The sequence below is a fragment of the Numenius arquata genome, chromosome 10 (genome assembly GCF_964106895.1).
Source record: "Numenius arquata chromosome 10, bNumArq3.hap1.1, whole genome shotgun sequence".
Lineage (NCBI taxonomy): Eukaryota > Metazoa > Chordata > Aves > Charadriiformes > Scolopacidae > Numenius > Numenius arquata.
The window spans coordinates 21,394,701-21,412,361 of NC_133585.1; the positions used below are offsets into that span (position 1 = coordinate 21,394,701).

A 17,661-nucleotide genomic window follows, 5' to 3' on the forward strand; every position below is an offset into this window, starting at 1 on the left:
ATACTGCAGGTTATGATCCACAGAGTCAATAGTCTGAGGGTTACAGAGGAAGGGCCACCCTTAACTAACTGGGCTGATTCCGCTGTCCTCCTTCTATGATTCGTCTTCTAATTATTGTTCTGTTGGATAATGTAAGAGCCATCTCTAGTTTATTTCAGTGCGAGTTTGGTGCCTATGTTTAAGAGTATTGTGTGTAGTTTAGAGATCAAAATTCAGGGAGTTTTTGGGATGGCAATTTAAATAGGATGCAAGTCTGTTTCTTCTGTATAAAGAAACTACTGTAGAACCTGCTTGTGATACTGAAATTGGTACTTCGTGAAAATTTGCTTACATATTTTTAAAGTTCTTAAAGATATTAGACTTGATGGGCTTAAGTATTTGGGAGCATGCCATAAAATGGGGTGGTCGATTATAGCCTGAGATATTATACAGGGAGTGGCGGTTAAAATACATTCATCAGGCTTTCCAGTACTATACACATAACCAGCAGAAGATTTTTGGAAATCGTGCATGTTTTATCATGGATGTTTCTTCTTCCTTAAGAAAGAATTGAGCACGTGTGGTATAACACAGAGGGATTATTTAGTGGTCAGAAGTTGAATTGTATTAACAGCAGTGTAAGATTCTGTGTGATGTTATGGTCACCATCGATGATGTATCTGGAGAAGGGAGAGAAAGAGTGCTACTGCCAGCTGACTGCATTTCTTTGTGTCTGGGAGAGCTCCAGTTAAGGTTAGATTCTGTACGATGCTGCCAGGCCATGCACAGTGAGGAGATAAGGCTCCTGTGCGGAGTACGGCTTGTTTCAAATCTTTCTCTGACATGGATGAGCAGACGAGGGAGTCGGCAGGTTCCAGCAGTGGTCTCTGGGCAGACCTCACGGGTCAGGGAAGCAGTGGCCTCTATATCTCTCTTCCGACTCCTAGTCTGTGCTAGGCCAGTCCTCCCAACTCGACAGTGGTTTTAAAAAGGTGATGGCTGAATTATTTTATGCAGGGATACTTGATAATGACTGGAGTTTGAATTTGGTCCAATTTAAAGGAAGACACGCACTTACTATATGTGTTTGGATATCCATGAGCATACAGCATGTATTAGGGTTTGAATATGCACTGTGCTGGATGGATAGCTAAAGAATTTGGTAGATGTATATTTTTTAAATGAGAGTATCTGGCTAACTAAATCACTTATGTCTTCATAATGGAAATCCCTTGACCTCTAGCTTTGATTCCTACATTTGTAAGATGTATGTCTTTCCATTTTCTCAACACCTTTTTCTTTCGTGATGAGTTTTAATCACGTTAAGTATTACTACAGAGTTTTGGGGCACTGAATTGATGAACTGCAGTGGAAGGAGATGAGGCAGAATTAATGCACCGCTGTGGACTTCAGTGACATTGAAGTGATGACCTGCTTTGGAGATAGGTGACTTTGAATGCACTTCTCTAGAATTATGTGACATTGAATTAATACACTGCTCTGTCATTCAATGGCAATGAGTTGTTGCCAGTTCTGGGGTTAGATACCACAGAATTGGTGAACCATTTCGGAATTTGTTGGTAGTGAACGGATGGCCTACTCTGAAGCTGCAACGGTGAGCCCTTCTGGAGCTAGATGATGCAGCACTGACGAACTGCTCGGCCACAAAACAGCATTGAATTTTGCAAAACTCAGAAACTAGATACCAAATTGTTTTTAACAGTATGGAATTACAGAAGATAATTATAGAGAAGTAGGAGTTTGAGTTTTCATTTGTGCGGTGGAACGGTGGGTGATACTGCTTTAAGTGTAACTGAGGTTGGCATTCAGTGATGGTGACAACCAATAGTGTAGTAATAGCTGAATAAATAAATGAGGAGGGAAGGTAAAGTGAGATGTCCTTTGGAGTATGAGAACATAAACTGGGTTTGTTAAATGTGATGCTAAATCATGCAAAATCAGACTCTTTCTTTCAGTGGAATCTAACTCATTAAATAAGTTACTTTAACTGAAACTTTATAATATGAAGTTGCAGTGCATTTTTACTTCTTTTGAATGGAAGAAGAGTTAGATTTTCTGATGATAGTGAATTTAAAGGCTTGGAATTCTGGCTTGAGGAATCAGCAACTGGTGATGCTGAGCTCTGAAAGACCTTCAGTTTTAATGGACTTCTCCAATTCAGTTAAATTTAACAGCTTGTTTGTGGTTTTTTCTGTTGGCTGTTTGCTTCTTAGATTGTGTATCACAACAGACCATAGTCTAGTTGGTGTACTGTAGGTCAAATTAGGGTTGTGATTATTAGCTTCCAGATAGAAGCTTTCAGTTCTTCATCAATGGGTAAGATGGATAAGATGAAAAAAAAGAAAAATGGATATATAAGGGGAACATCCCAAAAATGTGCGTGGCAGGATGTGTTCTGCAGTTGGAAGGTGCTGCTCTGTAATCTATCACAGAGCAAGCAGCTCCTTCCTCCCAGAAAGAGCTGGGAATTAGTGAGCTGAAGGGAATGTATCAGTACAATTAATTAGTTACTAAACCAAAACTACTCCTTGGACAGGAACAGGAGAAAAATCATCTTTTGCCTCCTTTCAACAGTCAGCTGCTCACAAAGTTTCCATCAGCATCTCACCATCCTGTGGTTTGATACCCAGGGAAATGTGGTCAGAGCAGTAACCGTGTTGTGGGAAGGAAGGAAGGGACAGGAGGCAGCAGAGGGTTTTATGGGGAAACCAGAGGGAGCAGAGAAGATGACGAATTAAAAAATTAAACCTTACAGGCGAAGGTGTTACCAGCTGGCGCAGTGCCCCGTGAAAGGTTTGTCTTCATTAGAAGTTACCTGTGTTAACAGCTTCTTGCTCAGTCGGTTGTTGAGAGGGAGGCCGGAGGGAGTATTTTTGACTGCAGGTTGCTCTACTGTAGATTTTGTCTTGTTTTGATTGTCTCCAAGACTGTCTGCAAGACGCCTCTGCCTCCCAGGTAAGTCATGTTCTTATGGCAGGGATGAAAAGGGGGGTTTGTTGTATCACAGACTTGTAAATGCAATGGAACTCTCCCCTACATCCCTGATCTTGTCACCTGCATCTTCATTACAAAAAATCTGGCATCGTTTGTAGTCCCAATGTCAGCTCTCCTGCATCCTCTTTTTTAGTTTTTCTTGGCACTCTTGCTGACTTGATGGGCTCGGATTAAAGCACAGGGAAAGGAAGAGCAGCAAGCACATATCTCACATTCCTAGAGATGCAAGAATAATGACAGAACCATGTGGTGGTTTTTCTGTCTTTTAAAAGGAATCAAAAATAAATGAAAAGCACAGAAAACAATGAATTTATCTTTTACAGTTCATAGAATCATAGAATTGTCCAGGTTGGAAGGGACCATTAAGATCATCTAGTCCAACCATCAACCGAACTCTGATAAAAACCATCCCTAAACCATGTCTCTAAGCACTATGTCAACCCGGCTTTTAAATCCCTCCAGGGATGGTGCCTCAACCCCTTCCCTGGGCAGCCCATTCCAAGGCTTCCACTGGCTGGATAAACAAATTTCCTTTTCAGAAACTGCAAGTGCCCTCTCTGTCTTTGCACACAGCCTGGCACAGGTGAGAGCTAAAAGAAGATATCCCTCCAAACTCATATGGGTGCTGCAGAATTCAGAGTAGCACAAATTTTTATTAAAAATCAACTTAGAAGGAGAATTCAACAAGCAAGAGGTAAGGTATCTCAAGAGCGTTAGACCAGCTGAGCGGGGATTACACTTCCACAGTTTTTCATTTCAATCAGCTGTGCTAGATACTACATTCGCTGCAAGGTGTGAATATGTGAACTTGGTAGAGATGTTCTTCTTTTAGTTTGGTATCGGAAGATTTTTAAGCAAAAATGCACTTTTCAATTTATTATTTACGTGTTTTCTTCTTTCAGTTAGAACTATTTTTTTCGCCTTTGGCCCAGCCCCAAGTAAGAAGTGGATCATACCCATTCCCCAGATGTGCGCAGAGGCACTTCCCTGAGGAGGACCATTTCTGTTGTCAAATTGCTGCTTTAATCCCAGCTGTGAGGCAGGGCTTTGCTGTGGGTGTTGGAGAGTAAAAGGAGAGCAGTTCTGTCTCTCCTATAATGTTTTTTTTGTGTTTCTAATCACAAAATAAACCTTTGGGAATCATAAAGAAAAAAGGGGTAAAACTAATTTTGGAACCAAAATTCTTCAACTGCTCCTTACTAATTGGGAATGATAGTTTTACAAAGTTAAATACGAAAATTAATTCTGCGCCCCTGTATTATGGACTTCTCAAGTAGCCTTACTTTTTTAGTTTCAAACATGTTACAGAAGTCCGTGCTGTTGGTATTTTATAGGTTGGCTGCCCTGGCAGTCCCTGAATCCAGGAGAGGTGACAGATGGACAGAATATGGTGTAGAGCCTGAAGAGCTGCGAGTCTGCCTCCTCTGCCACACAGCTCTGGGGTAGTTTCCCTGAAAGCCACTGGCATGAACTTCCAATTTCTCTGGGCAACAAAGCAGTCTATTTTAGACACTGCATAAAATGTGAACTCCCTTTCAATTAATTATTTGGTAGAAGAAGAAGAAGTTTTATATTTATTTAAATCAGACCTTGGATCAATGCTGTTGCAAATACGTTGCTGTTTGCGTCTCATTGAAGCTTCTTTTTGCACTGTTCCTCATCAGCTGCGACATACGAACTTCTTCAGGCTTTATGGGCACATGCTGATTTAGATCAAAGTGCCATTGAAAAATATCTGGTGCCGATTCCTATTTGGTTCTGCCAAACTTAGAAAGGCAAGATTGAGTGCAGCTGCAGTTCAGTTTATTTTACCTGCCAAAGCACCAGCTCTGCTCGACAGACTTGTAAGATAGTAGTAAAGCGAAGCACTATTGAACCCTGTCCAATTATAATTCTCATTCCCACTTTGATTAAAATGAACTTTTAAAAGAGAAGACTCCGCTGTTACCTACTGCAGAATAAACAGCCACTGCTTAAGCTAGATGCGGATTTTCTATGTTAAATTGACCGACGTATGAAGAGCAGCTGTATCAGTGGCTGGTTTGGCATATTATAGAAGACAAGTGCAGTATCACTGGTGAAAGCATAGTGTAAAACAAGTCTGGTAACACTGAAAGCATAGTTGATGCTGTTCCAGTGTTAAAAAAGCAATCCTCTACTTCAACTTAATTTCTGCAGTCTGGCAAGAAACTACAGGCTGACGTGAATCAGGCACGTTATTAGCAATACTTAGGTTAGCAGCGATACTGGAAAAGAGTTTTCAACAAGTGTGTTTGGGAAGAATTTCTGGAAATGCCAGTACACACCAGTTCTGACCAGCTCCCTCGAGTTTTTGTTGGTTTTGTTTTCTATGTTAGTCATTCACGATCTACTAGTTTTTCAGACGTTCCTCACGTTTCGGAGGAGTGTTCCTCAGGTAGTTCAGAGATGCTCCTCAGGTGCTCACAGTCAAGAGGGAAACACCTGTGAGACACCTCAAGGGACACCTCTGTTCCTCTGAGAGGGTGACACAGCCAACATCCCAGCTGAAGTGCCTCTACAACAACGCACACAGCATGGGCAACAAACAGGAGGAGCTGGAAGCTACCGTGCTGCTGGAAAGCTATGACACAGTGGCCATTACTGAAACCTGGTGGGACGAATCCTATGACTGGAGTGTGGCTACTGAGGGCTACAAGCTGTTCAGAAGGGACAGGCAGGGAAGGAGGGGCGGAGGGGTTGCCCTCTATGTTAAGGAATGGATACAGCGTGAAGAGATGTCCATAAAGAATAGCCAAGAGGAAGTGGAAGCTTATGGGTAGGAATTAGAGACCGAGGTAACAAGGGGAACCTTGTGGCTGGTGTCTGCTACAGGCTGCCTGATCAAGGGGAGCCTACTGATGAAGCCTTCTTATTCCAGCTACGGGAGGCATCGCGTTCGAAGGCTCTTGTCCTGCTGGGGGATTTCAGCCACCCCAACACCTGCTGGAAAAGCAACACGGCGAGCTGTAGACAATCCAGGAGGTTCCTGGAGTGCCTCAACGATAAGTTCCTAAGACAGGAAATAGGAGTACCATACCCCATGTCTCTGGTCCCCAGAGCTCCACAGGCAGGGGATATCTGAATATCTGAATCAATCAGAGCGGCTGGGGGAACATCCCCACAGGGAAGGGTCTGGCACAACCTTTCACACGTGCAGCATATTTCTGATGAGGGATTTTAACGTGTGCCCCTAGGCTTATCCGATGTGAGAATGGGGCGACTGCTGTAACTGGCTGGGGGTCTCTCACAGCAGCCAGCTGTAGGTTGGAATAGGATAAAAAGCCGGTGGCAGTGAGGAGTCCACAGGTGCTGCTTCCCCTCCCTCTGCCAGAACGAATGAAATAGAAACTGCGTATAAAAATCAGGCAGTAAGATAAAATGAAGGTATATGTTTAATTTAACATTAGCGATGCAAATGTTAGTCTGTGTATGTGCAGGATGTTTAATTTGCTTTGTGCTTTATGCACTAACTTCCATTTCTCATTTTCAAAGCATTCAGCCATGGCTAAACAAATCGGCATTTTGGCAGCACAGAGAACTACCAGCAAATTAAACAAATGTCTTTGTGCTAATTTTAAAAGCAAACTTTGTGCGAGGCTAAGCCACCTCACCAAAACTGGCTTGAAATGACGAAGATGGTGAGCACTATGCAAAAGATGTTTAATTTGCATTAGAGAGAGCAAGTGCATATTAGCAAATGCCTAGTCCTACCAGCACCAAACATGATGGAATTAGGATCTTTCCTACAGCAGTTAAGTGGTGCCAGCCATTCATAGAACTAGCCATTACCTCAGCAAGGGCAAGGTCACTTACACACATTGCTTGTAATCCTGCTTCAATTGCCTTCTTTCCCTGAAGGGTGTAGCTGCAGTGAAAAAGCCTCCTCGGGAATTTCATTTTCCTCAACAGGGCTGCAGTTTCTATCACAGAATCACAGAATGGTTTAGGTTGGAAGGGACCTTAAAGATCATCCAGTTCCAACCCCTCTGCCCTGGGCAGGGACACCTCCCACCAGACCAGGTTGTTCAAAGCCCCATCCAGCCTGGCCCTGAACCCCTCCAGGGATGGGGCAGCCACAGCTTCTCTGGGCAACCTGGGCCAGGGTCTCACCACCCTCGCAGGAAAGAATTTCTTTCTGGTATCTAATCTAAATCTCCCTTCTTTCAGTTTAAAACCATTACCCCTTGTCCTGTCACTATATTCCCTGATCAAGAGTCCCTCCCCATCTCTCCTGTAGCCCCCTTCAGGTACTGGAAGGCTGCTATGAGGTCTCCCTGGAGCCTTCTCCAGGCTGAACAACCCCAACTCTCTCATCCTGTCTTCATAGAGGTGCTCCAGCCCTCTGATCATCTTCGTGGCCCTCCACTGGACCCCTTCCAACAGGTCCATGTCCTTCCTGTGTTGAGGACTCCAGAGCTGGACACAGTGCTCCAGGTGGGGTCTCACCAGAGCAGAGCAGAGGGGCAGAATCACCTCCCTTGACCTGTTGGTCATGCTTCTTTTGATGCAGCCCAGGATGGGGTTGGCTTTCTGAGCTGCCAGCGCACATTGCCGGCTCATGTCGAGCTGCTCATCCACCTATCTATAACGTGGTGTTGCAGCCAGAAACATTAAGGATCCAGTGTAACAAGAGAGAGGTTTGAGTCTTTGTAGGACCTCACAATACCTCCTTGACTGAAATTTGTCTTTGCTGTAAATAAATAACATAGTCAAGGTAAGAAGCGTTCATTTAAAATGAACATAAGCAAACCAGAGATGATCACAAATAGACCATTATGTCCACATTTCACACATTCAGATGTTGGATTATGTGGGGCTTTTTTCATATCCATAAAAAAAGACCTTGTCATGAAGTCATTTTCCCATGAAGTATCAGCACCGACAAGTTGTTTAACATATCTGCACAGATCAGTGTGGAAGGTGAATAATTGATTATTCCTTTGAGAAAATGTAGTTTCCTTTTTTTCTTACCTTTCTCTTTTTTTCTTCTCTCCATTCTAATGCATTGGATAGCATTTTAAATGTTTTCCTCAGATTTCACTTATGTATATGAAGTCCTCATGTGTTTCCTATCAGTTGGGCCACCAGATAGGCAGAATATGTTTGGCAGTCTAAGGAATAGTCTGGGTTTCAATTTTTTTGTCCCCTAAAGATACAGCTACTAAGCTCTTTCAAATGAGACTGCGTTTTGGACCTAACTCAGATCAGCATGGCACCTTTGCAACATCTAAATTACCCTGGCACTGAAACAAGTCGGGAAAACCAACTCTGAAATGAGGCAATTTATCATTTGAAAATGTGGATTTAATGAACTGGGTATCATCATTTCCAGTAATCTTTCTGGATTATACAGTTCTGAAAGATACAAACAGGTGTTGGTATCGATTACCGCCCAGTTGAATCTTTTTTGCGCTAGGTCCATAGTTTTTGCTAGATGTTTTTTCCTTGCAGAAGGAGAGAGATGTTTGTGGTTTAGTGGGGTGGATCAGTAACTGTTTAATAAAACACAAATTAACAGCCATATTTTGCATGAAGATGTGTTGAACATACATACAGCGAGACCTGGACAGGCTGGAGAGTTGGGCAGAGAGGAACCTGATGAACTTCAACAAGAGCAAGTGTAGGGTGCTGCACCTGGGGAGGAATAACCCCCTGCACCAGGACAGGTTGGGGGCTGACCTGCTGGAGAGCAGCTCTGAGGAGAAAGACCTGGGAGTCCTGGTGGACAACAGGATGACCATGAACCAGCAATGTGCCCTTGTGGCCAAGAAGGCCAATGGCATCCTGGGGTGCATCAGGAAGAGTGTGAGCAGCAGGTGGAGGGAGGTCATCCTGCCCCTCTGCTCTGCCCTGGGGAGGCCCCATCTGGAGCACTGGGTCCAGTTCTGGGCTCCCCAGTTCCAGAAGGACAGGGAACTGCTGGAGAGGGGACAGCAGAGGGCTACACAGATGATGAGGGGCCTGGAGCATCTCTGTCATGAGGAAAGGCTGAGGGACTTGGGTGTGTTTAGTCTGGAGAAGAGAAGGCTGAGGGGGGAACCTGATCAACGCCTATAAATACTTAAAGGGAGGGTTTCAAGAGGATGGGGCCAGTCTTTTTTCAGTGGTGCCCAGGGACAGGACAAGAGGGAATGAGCACAAACTTGAACATAAGAACTTCAATCTAAACATGAGGAGGAATTTCTTCACTGTGAGGGTGTCAGAGCCCTGGAAGAGGCTGCCCAGAGAGGTGATGGAGTCTCCTTCTCTGGAGACATTCCAAACCCGCCTGGACACGTTCCTGTGGGACCTGCTGTGGGTGGACCTGCTTTGGCAGGGGGTTGGAGGAGATGATCTGCAGAGGTCCCTTCCAACCCCATATCATTCTGTGATTCTGTGAACCTCTAGGGGGAAGGTAATACTTCATGAGTTCCCATGGGCCGGGCTGGGTTTGTGATGAAGACAGACTTAGGCATGTGCTCAGTTCACCCAGTAAATTCGTTAGGTGATGAGGCTGCTTAGCACATGTGGGGTCAGGCCTGACAGATGTTTGTGCTTTATGGCTCAGGCAAGGGCAGAAAACCCTGCATCGACCTGCAGTGTAGGGGATCACGTTGTTCAGCCAGAGGGTGTTGCTGCCAGTGCTATTGCGTGAGTGTTTGTGGGTGAACAGACACCGTGGCAGAACCACCCCTTGGGCATTTGCATGTGAATTAGTAATAACTTAAATACATAAAGCAAGCTGCACATGAAGTGGAAAAAGCAAGCTGCTATTGCAACTTAACTACTCGTATACATCACTTTTTCCTTACCTTTTTGTAACATTTATGAGAATTTAGTGTGACCAAAATCTGTGTTACTGAAGTACAATAATCTTTCTTATGCTTTTCTATTTATTTGAAAAATTAGTTACAGTGCTTTTTGTGTATTTTCCCCAAATACTTTGCTTTCTAAAGAAAGCCACGGCAGCCTTTTACTTTCAGGCAAATTCAGAGAGCCCTAGTAGCAAAGTGCAGGTGTACAGCTAATGAGAATAATTTTCTATAAAGGTACAAATTTCAGCTCAAGATTCATTCAGAAAAAATGGCAAATGCTGAAACAATAAAGGCGGAGTACAAAAATAGAATACATGAAATCTCTTTACTTCCTTCAAGTTCATACTTCTCATACCAAATGTGCTACCATTTCTAATGTATTCATTTTTGCAGTGTTATCCATGCACTTATTTTACATGATCAATGTTTGAACTCCAGTATGTGTTAAAGATTTATTAACAAATGTTCTATGTATACTTTTCATCACTCTTTTAGGTAATACAGCCAAGGTATTTATTGAAGTGAAGGATGAAAATGACCATGTGCCTGTCTTCACCAAAAAAATGTACATTGGAGGAGTGTCTGAAGATGCCAAAATGTTTTCTTCTGTGCTTAAAGTTAAGGTAAGGCTGAATTTATACTGAATATGAATATGAGTGTGATGGTTTCCATTTGTGTGCCTATGACAGACGTGTTACTGCCACAAGGTTGATTTCGAGCTTAGGAGAATTTTGTAGGTTTTATTTCTATTGAACTTATGTGCTTGTTTTTTATTTGAAGATTTTTAGCTATAATTTTGGAGACGTTAATGTTTAGAGAATTCTTTTATCCTCAGCATTAGTTTTTACCTTAAATTCTTCTGACTATTTCTTTGGCAGCAGCATGTTTATGCTTTAAAAAAACGAAACCAGTTTCTCTTTCAGGTCTGCGCACTGTGACGCAATTTGTGAGTAAAATTGACTATATAGGTTTTGGGGGTTTTTAAGCAAAACAAAAAAAAAAAGGGAAATTCAAGGAAATATAATATATAGAATGTAATTAACCTCAGACAGAAAAATAGCTTAGAATAAAAGCTATTTGTTTTCTGTAACATGCTTTGTGATGCAATCTTTTGTGCCAGAGACAACTTGAGTTGCCAAGACTTTCCAAGTCAGCTTCTTTCCTCTGCCTTTATTTTGTTACCTCAGCAGGCTTCCTGCGTCTTTTTTCACCTTAGGCGTTAGCAGAATAGCTTTGAAGTTGCTGATTCTAGTTTATGCATGAAAGAGCACAGAAATATGACTTGCTGAGAGTTTTACTCTGACCTCATGATGTGTTTTAGAGCACCAGGAATGAAATAGAGAGTATCAGAGCTTATTAAAGTTGTCCATTGCTTTTTTGTTTCATGGCAGTACTTCCCAAAGTAAGCCCAGAAATAGCAGAAAAGTGGGAGGTTGTTAAGCATTGATTGTGGGATAGAAGCCTCTGTTGGTGAAATTTGTTTACTTTGTGCACTCATCCAGAGTATTTGTTTTTCCTTATTTTTTTTTTTTAATACAGTGCTTATCTTAGGCAATTTTTTGTCCCCAGAGAATCCATAGTGGTCTTTTCTAAAAAGGCATAGAGCAGTCCAAGTAAACAGCTGGGAAACTGGCTGAAGTACAGAGCTCAGAGGGTCGTGATCAGTGGCACAGAATCTAGTTGGAGGTCTGTAACAAGTGGGGTCCCTCAGGGGGATGGGAACAGGGTCCAGTCCTCTTCAATGTATTCATCAATGACCTGGATGAAAGGATGGAAACCTCAGCAAGTTTCCTGATGACACAAAACTGGGAGGGGTGGTTGACACACCAGAAGGCTGTGCCACCGTACAGCGAGACCTGGACAGGCTGGAGAGTTGGGCAGAGAGGAACCTGACGAAGTTCAACAAGAGCAAGTGTAGGGTGCTGCACCTGGGGAGGAATAACCCCCTGCACCAGGACAGGTTGGGGGCTGACCTGCTGGAGAGCAGCTCTGAGGAGAAAGGCCTGGGAGTCCTGGTGGACAACAGAATGACCATGAACCAGCAATGTGCCCTTGTGGCCAAGAAGGCCAATGGCATCCTGGGGTGCATCAGGAAGAGTGTGAGCAGCAGGTGGAGGGAGGTCATCCTGCCCCTCTGCTCTGCCCTGGGGAGGCCCCATCTGGAGCACTGGGTCCAGTTCTGGGCTCCCCAGTTCAAGAAGGACAGGGAACTGCTGGAGAGGGGACAGCAGAGGGCTACAAAGATGATGAGGGGCCTGGAGCGTCTTTCTCATGAGGAAAGGCTGAGGGACCTGGGTGTGTTTAGTCTGGAGAAGAGAAGACTGAGGGGGCATCTGATCAACGCCTATAAATACTTAAAGGGTGGGTGTCAGGAGGATGGGGCCAGTCTTTTCTCAGTGGTGCCCAGGGACAGGACAAGAGGGAATGAGCACAAACTTGAACATAAGAACTTCAATCTAAACATGAGGAGGAACTTCTTTAATCTGAGGGTGTCAGAGCCCTGGAAGAGGCTGCCCAGAGAGGTGATGGAGTCTCCTTCTCTGGAGACATTCCCAACCCGCCTGGACATGTTCCTGTGGGACCTGCTGTGGGTGGACCTGCTTTGGCAGGGGGTTGGACTACATGATCTCCAGAGGTCCCTTCCAACCCCATATCGTTTTGTGATTCTGTGTATTCTCTTCTGTGTGCTGAAGAGAACTTGGAAAGGGAACATTATAGCATATAAATCTGCCCTACGCCACTTCTTCCCAGCTTCCTCTGCAGGCAGGTTGTGTCTGAGGCCACAGCAGGTAGGGACAGACCTACTGCATGGGGCTGGTCAGCTTCAACCTCAAGTTGAAGACTGAGTCTTCAGCTGTGAAGAGTCAGTCCAAGCTTTGTAAATGAAGCCAAAAAAAGTCATCTGGTGTGTGCAACAACTGTGTTCACTTTGAAGATTTACTTGCATGTGCATAAAGAAATTAAAAAGTGAGTAATAAAGCAGCATTGTGGGTTGGAAGTAACGTTCAGAAAGTGGATTGCAAAATTTCCTTTTAGAAATTTGTTTTCCTCCAACTTTTGTATTGCAGTTTTAAGGTACACCAGATTTCTGCTCTATACAAAATAGTGACGTATAACCAGATGTCTTCTTGATTCCATGAAAAGGAAACTCTAGATGCACAAATGAAAGAAATTGTGGTAGTGTTGCTGTTAGGGTGGTCTGAGACCATAATTGAGTAGAGTTTTGAAGGTAGGGGTAATAGTTACGTCTCTTTTTCCAGACATTTTGCCAGTTATTGCTTCTGGCTACAAACCTTGAACTGAAGTCCTGAGGTACTCAGAAATAGGAAACAGAAAATTGTGTCACATCCATGAACTTTAGAAGTGCTGAAGATACAGAATTGCACAAAGATACCGGAGTAGACAAAGAATAGTGAATAGCAAAGTTACTTAAAGGAGTGTTATGTGTGTGAAAGTAAATGAAACATAAGACAGAAACGTAAAATTACATTTTGAGTTGATCATACAAAATTGGAACGACTGTGAAATCCTACCTGGTTTTCAAAGAGGCATTTGTGATTTCTTAGGCACGGATATTAATGTGTGTCAGTCATGGGGATAAGAAGCGTACAGGTAAGAGATATTCGGAGGTGAAGAGGGGAACCTGCTTTTACCCTTCAGAAACATTTGACTCCAGAGGACAGAAAAGGACGACACAGAAGAAATTACAGTTATGTGTCTGTAACCTCCCTCTGTTAAAACATATGACAGAGTTCTCCTGGATCACAGGCAAAATAGAACAAGGTATAAAAAAAGAAGTTGTTACTAGTGGGTGGCATCAAACAAAACTGTGTGCTTAGTTAAAGTAAAATTAAAAACAGTTAAGAAGTGCTTGTCGCAGAAAATCAGACTGTAATTTATTGTTCTAGCACCATCTTTTTCAGCAGTTGGTGCTAGTTAGCTTATTTTCTGTCCTTCAGAAAAAAAAGTAATTGCTCTGTTAGTTAAATATGATACCCCATTCCAATTAGTGTTAAGAAGAATTAATCAAATGAATGTCTTTTCTTGAAGAGTTTAGGTGAGTAGAATGAAATAAGTAGTTTTCCAAGTTGAATTTTTTAAGAACATTAATAAAGTGCACATATAGCTTGCACTGTAGAAATTACTCAAACTTTTATTGTACTAAAAATTATTAGAATTTATATTTTATGACTCAAATTTTTATTCTAATAAAAAAACTACTTAGTATGAGTCTTAAATGCAACTGCATTAATCTTCTGCATTCATTAATAGTTGCTAAATTTTTTCATGACGTCTGAGTAATTTTGAAAAGAAACTGGTATTCTCAGCATATTCTCATTCTTCCTGTCATTGACAACAACGTTGATGATCCTTGAACACGGTATTGGCTCTCCGAAGAAACTTTACAACCGAAAGGTGTAAAACTGCATGTTATAGACGGTTGAAATCATCGTTATTGGATCTGTTATTGTGAGCAAACCAACATTTTCTAATTATGACTAGTGTCACATTATCTGTCACAGCAATGGTATACAGTCACCGTTGTAGAAAGGTATGCAGCATTTCCTGCACACTAGGACCCAAACCTGACATTTTTTTCCCCTATACTTCAAGGAGATACCAGCAATAAATAGGTACTAAAGTGTGTAGAAGTGACATTAACTTTTAAATTGGTTTCTTATGTACATTCCGTTATCCTGAGGGAAGGAGAAAGTGTTTATTTTAAATTAAAGCGTAAGATTGTTGTTACTGAAAAAAGAATAGACTCTGAATTGAGCCGGTGTTTTCCTTGTGTTAAACAGAATTAGGCATTCTAGAGGGTCAGCAGGAACTCTGGTGATTAACTCCTAGCTTCTGTGGGTTTTCTCTTGATTTTTATCTGTAAGTGACAGATTTTGCTTGAAAACCTGAAAGTCTAAGACTTCGATTAGTAGTGGATGATTTGGATAGTCAGGTCGGCTGTTTGAAAATTCCCAGCCCACATTTTCTTCGTCAGTTGCTGTGTGTGCGTGTAATAGCAGCTCCTATTCATCGCTCTTCAAGGCCCTTATTTTTATATCCCTTCGTGTAAATATCCGTGCTCCTGATGAGCTGTGTCAGTTCCTGCACCCAGGACAGGGCTGGGGTAAGTCAGAACCTTGTTTCGTACCGGAGCATTTACTGTGCTGTCAATAGGTAGAGGTGGCTGTCAAGGTTTGGTGAGGTGTGATGTCACCTCCAAGTGAGGTGAGATGCTGAAGAGATCGCACAGGGGAGGGAATAAACTGAAGTCTGTCAAGCAGTAGGGTATATCAGAAATGAGGACAACCCAATTCAGTGAAGAGAGAATAAGAAGGAAAAACCAGCACTTGATCAGAGGTGAGGTAGGATCCGTCTTCTGCTTTTATATCATAAAAATGCAACTCAAGTTAACGGTGACGTATTTCTCATGACTCTTTTGTCAATTGTGTAACTGGTGGTATAGGTCACAGGAAGGGATATTTCAGTCACGAATGAAGATAATTCATGTTACGAGCACCTACGTTTCCTTTCTCATGTGAAAGTGATAAAATAATGCAAAGTTCTCCTTTTTTGAGGTGACCTACTTGCCCAAGTGTTGGAAGCACTAAGGGCAGGCTCCCATTTGGCACTCTATTTGATTGCCATCATATAGTAGCAAGAAGTTTTGTGTAACACAACGTTTATAGCATAATATACTAGTTAACCGTATTTTAGCAGACTTTCAGAGAAAATAAATCACGTTCATTAATTATATTTTTGTATTTTAAGCACAAATGTGTGTTTAATTTTCCTCAGTGGGTACCATAAAAATTCCCCAAGAAAGGAATCCTGGCAGAGGATGCTGCTTCTGGAAGCCCTGATTTTAGAAACACCAGCGCTGGGTCCATTAGTGGGAAACACCTTTTTCTGGTGTGGCAGAAGGAGATATTGTTGGTTGAAAATAAGGATCAGGTTTATTGCAAGAATCTGGTTGTTGTGAATGTATTTCTATTGAGAGCAAAGGAGGGGTTAAGTACATCACACCTGAGTTGAAGTAACAACTCATCACCTGGGTGCCTCGGCCTTTTACCTCTGAAGGACAGGGTCTGGAATTTCATCTTAAGCCTAAGTGCCAGACAGTGGTTTGGTTTCCGTTACCATTTATCCGTGCATCCATTTTTGAGGAAAGGATCATGACAGAAAACCAGGACTCGTCTTGAAACTTTTCCTTTCTCCTAAAAGCTCAAGGTCAAAGCCATTTGTGGCTTTAGCAGAGGGTTTGAATGAACACCACACAGTTCTTTGTTATGTTCCCGTATCTTCAGTTTCAGGTTTGCTTTGCCCACTCTCCGTTGGTGGAATAACCAGGCGAAAAGACCAACGGATGGGTGGGTTAATTGCAGTAATTGCAATGACTGGTATTTAGATACTGATATGGCTCCTGCAGTTAGATGTGATTTACAGGGTATGCCTGCTTTTATTTGCCATTGCTGTAATTACATTAGTTAAGCATAATAATCACAGTGGCAGGCACTTGCCAGCAGTTATCGTTTAGTGGCAGTTTAAGCTAATATAATTTTTCCTTTTCATCAAATAGGAAATAGAAAAGATGAGCTGAGAGACATTAGCTAGGAAGTACTAATTATAGGTAGTTACAAGTGTAGATAGGAGGTTCAAAAATTATTTTATAATCTGGGTTGAAATTCAGTGTGTCTTGATTTTAGAGAGTGTATGGGTTACGTTAACCAAGAGGTAAACAATATATTAAGTTTTTAAAAGTGCATCTAATTTTGCAATAGTTCAAAAAAGAAAAATAGTCTGAAATTCTGGGCAACGGAGCTGGTGAGGGGTCTGGAGAACAAGTCTCGTGAGGAGAGGCTGAGGGAGCTGGGGGTGTTCAGCCTGGAGAAAAGGAGGCTGAGGGGAGACCTTCTCGCTCTCTCCAACTCCCTGAAAGGAGGGTGTAGCCAGGGGGGGTTGGTCTCTTCTCCCAAGTCCCAGGCGATGGGACAAGAGGAAATGGCCTCAAGTTGCACCAGGGGAGGTTCAGATTGGATAGCAGGAAAAATGTTGACAGGGAAAGGGTTCTTAAGCCTTGGAATGGGCTGCCCAGGGAAGGGGTTGAGGCCCCGTCCCTGGAGGTATTTAAAAGCCGGGTTGCCCTAGTGCTTAGAGACATGGTTTAGTGATGGTTTTTATCAGAGTTCGGTTGATGGTTGGACTAGATGATCTGAAAGGTCCCTTCCAACCTCAGAAATATTATGATTCTATGATTCTAAATGTTGGAACAGTGTTGGCAGGATGGGATTAGCAGCTGTGTTAGTGTGTTAGATCCTCACCTCCATGGGATCCCTGCCCCACCAAGATCTGTGGTGGCCTCTTCCAGCAGTTGCCCAGACCAAGGGACGTGTTCAGGTGCCCGCTGCTCCCTTCCCAGCCGTGCCCCTCTTCTTTCCCAGCGGGGACTGGGGGGTGCAGGGCAGGCTCTGCCCTGGGGAATCAGTGTCCTGCTGGTGCTCCCTTAGGCTGTAGGCAGCTCTTCAGTTCTGTCTCATTTTGGCATTTAATAAGTTATTCTCAACTAGCGCTCTGTCTTTATACAATGTTATTGGCACATAAGAATGGCTCATTTTTGATGAGTATAATTTAAATAAAAATAAGATGGTAAGCTTTATGGCCCTATACAAAAACTACAGCTTTCAAATTAAAAAAAAAAAAAACACCACCACAATTAGTTCTTTAAACAGTACTGATTTGCTGTAGTCATTATTTTTTAATATAGCAATTTATGTAAATTGGTTTTAGACAAATTTGTCATAAATATACTGCTGAACGTTTGAATGTTTAACTTCAGGTGCTTCAATCGTTCTGT

The 17,661-nt window shown here is 42.6% G+C and overlaps 1 protein-coding gene across 2 annotated transcripts in view; it reads left to right on the top strand.

Annotated features, from left to right (window-relative positions):
- Nucleotides 1-17,661, top strand: part of PCDH15 (protocadherin related 15) — a 383,455-nt gene that overhangs the window by 307,595 nt on the left and 58,199 nt on the right. For both annotated transcript variants that reach the window (XM_074155034.1, XM_074155035.1), the window contains exon 25: nucleotides 10,305-10,432. In XM_074155034.1, coding sequence (XP_074011135.1) covers nucleotides 10,305-10,432 — 128 coding nt within the window. The remainder of the gene's footprint in view (nucleotides 1-10,304; nucleotides 10,433-17,661) is intronic.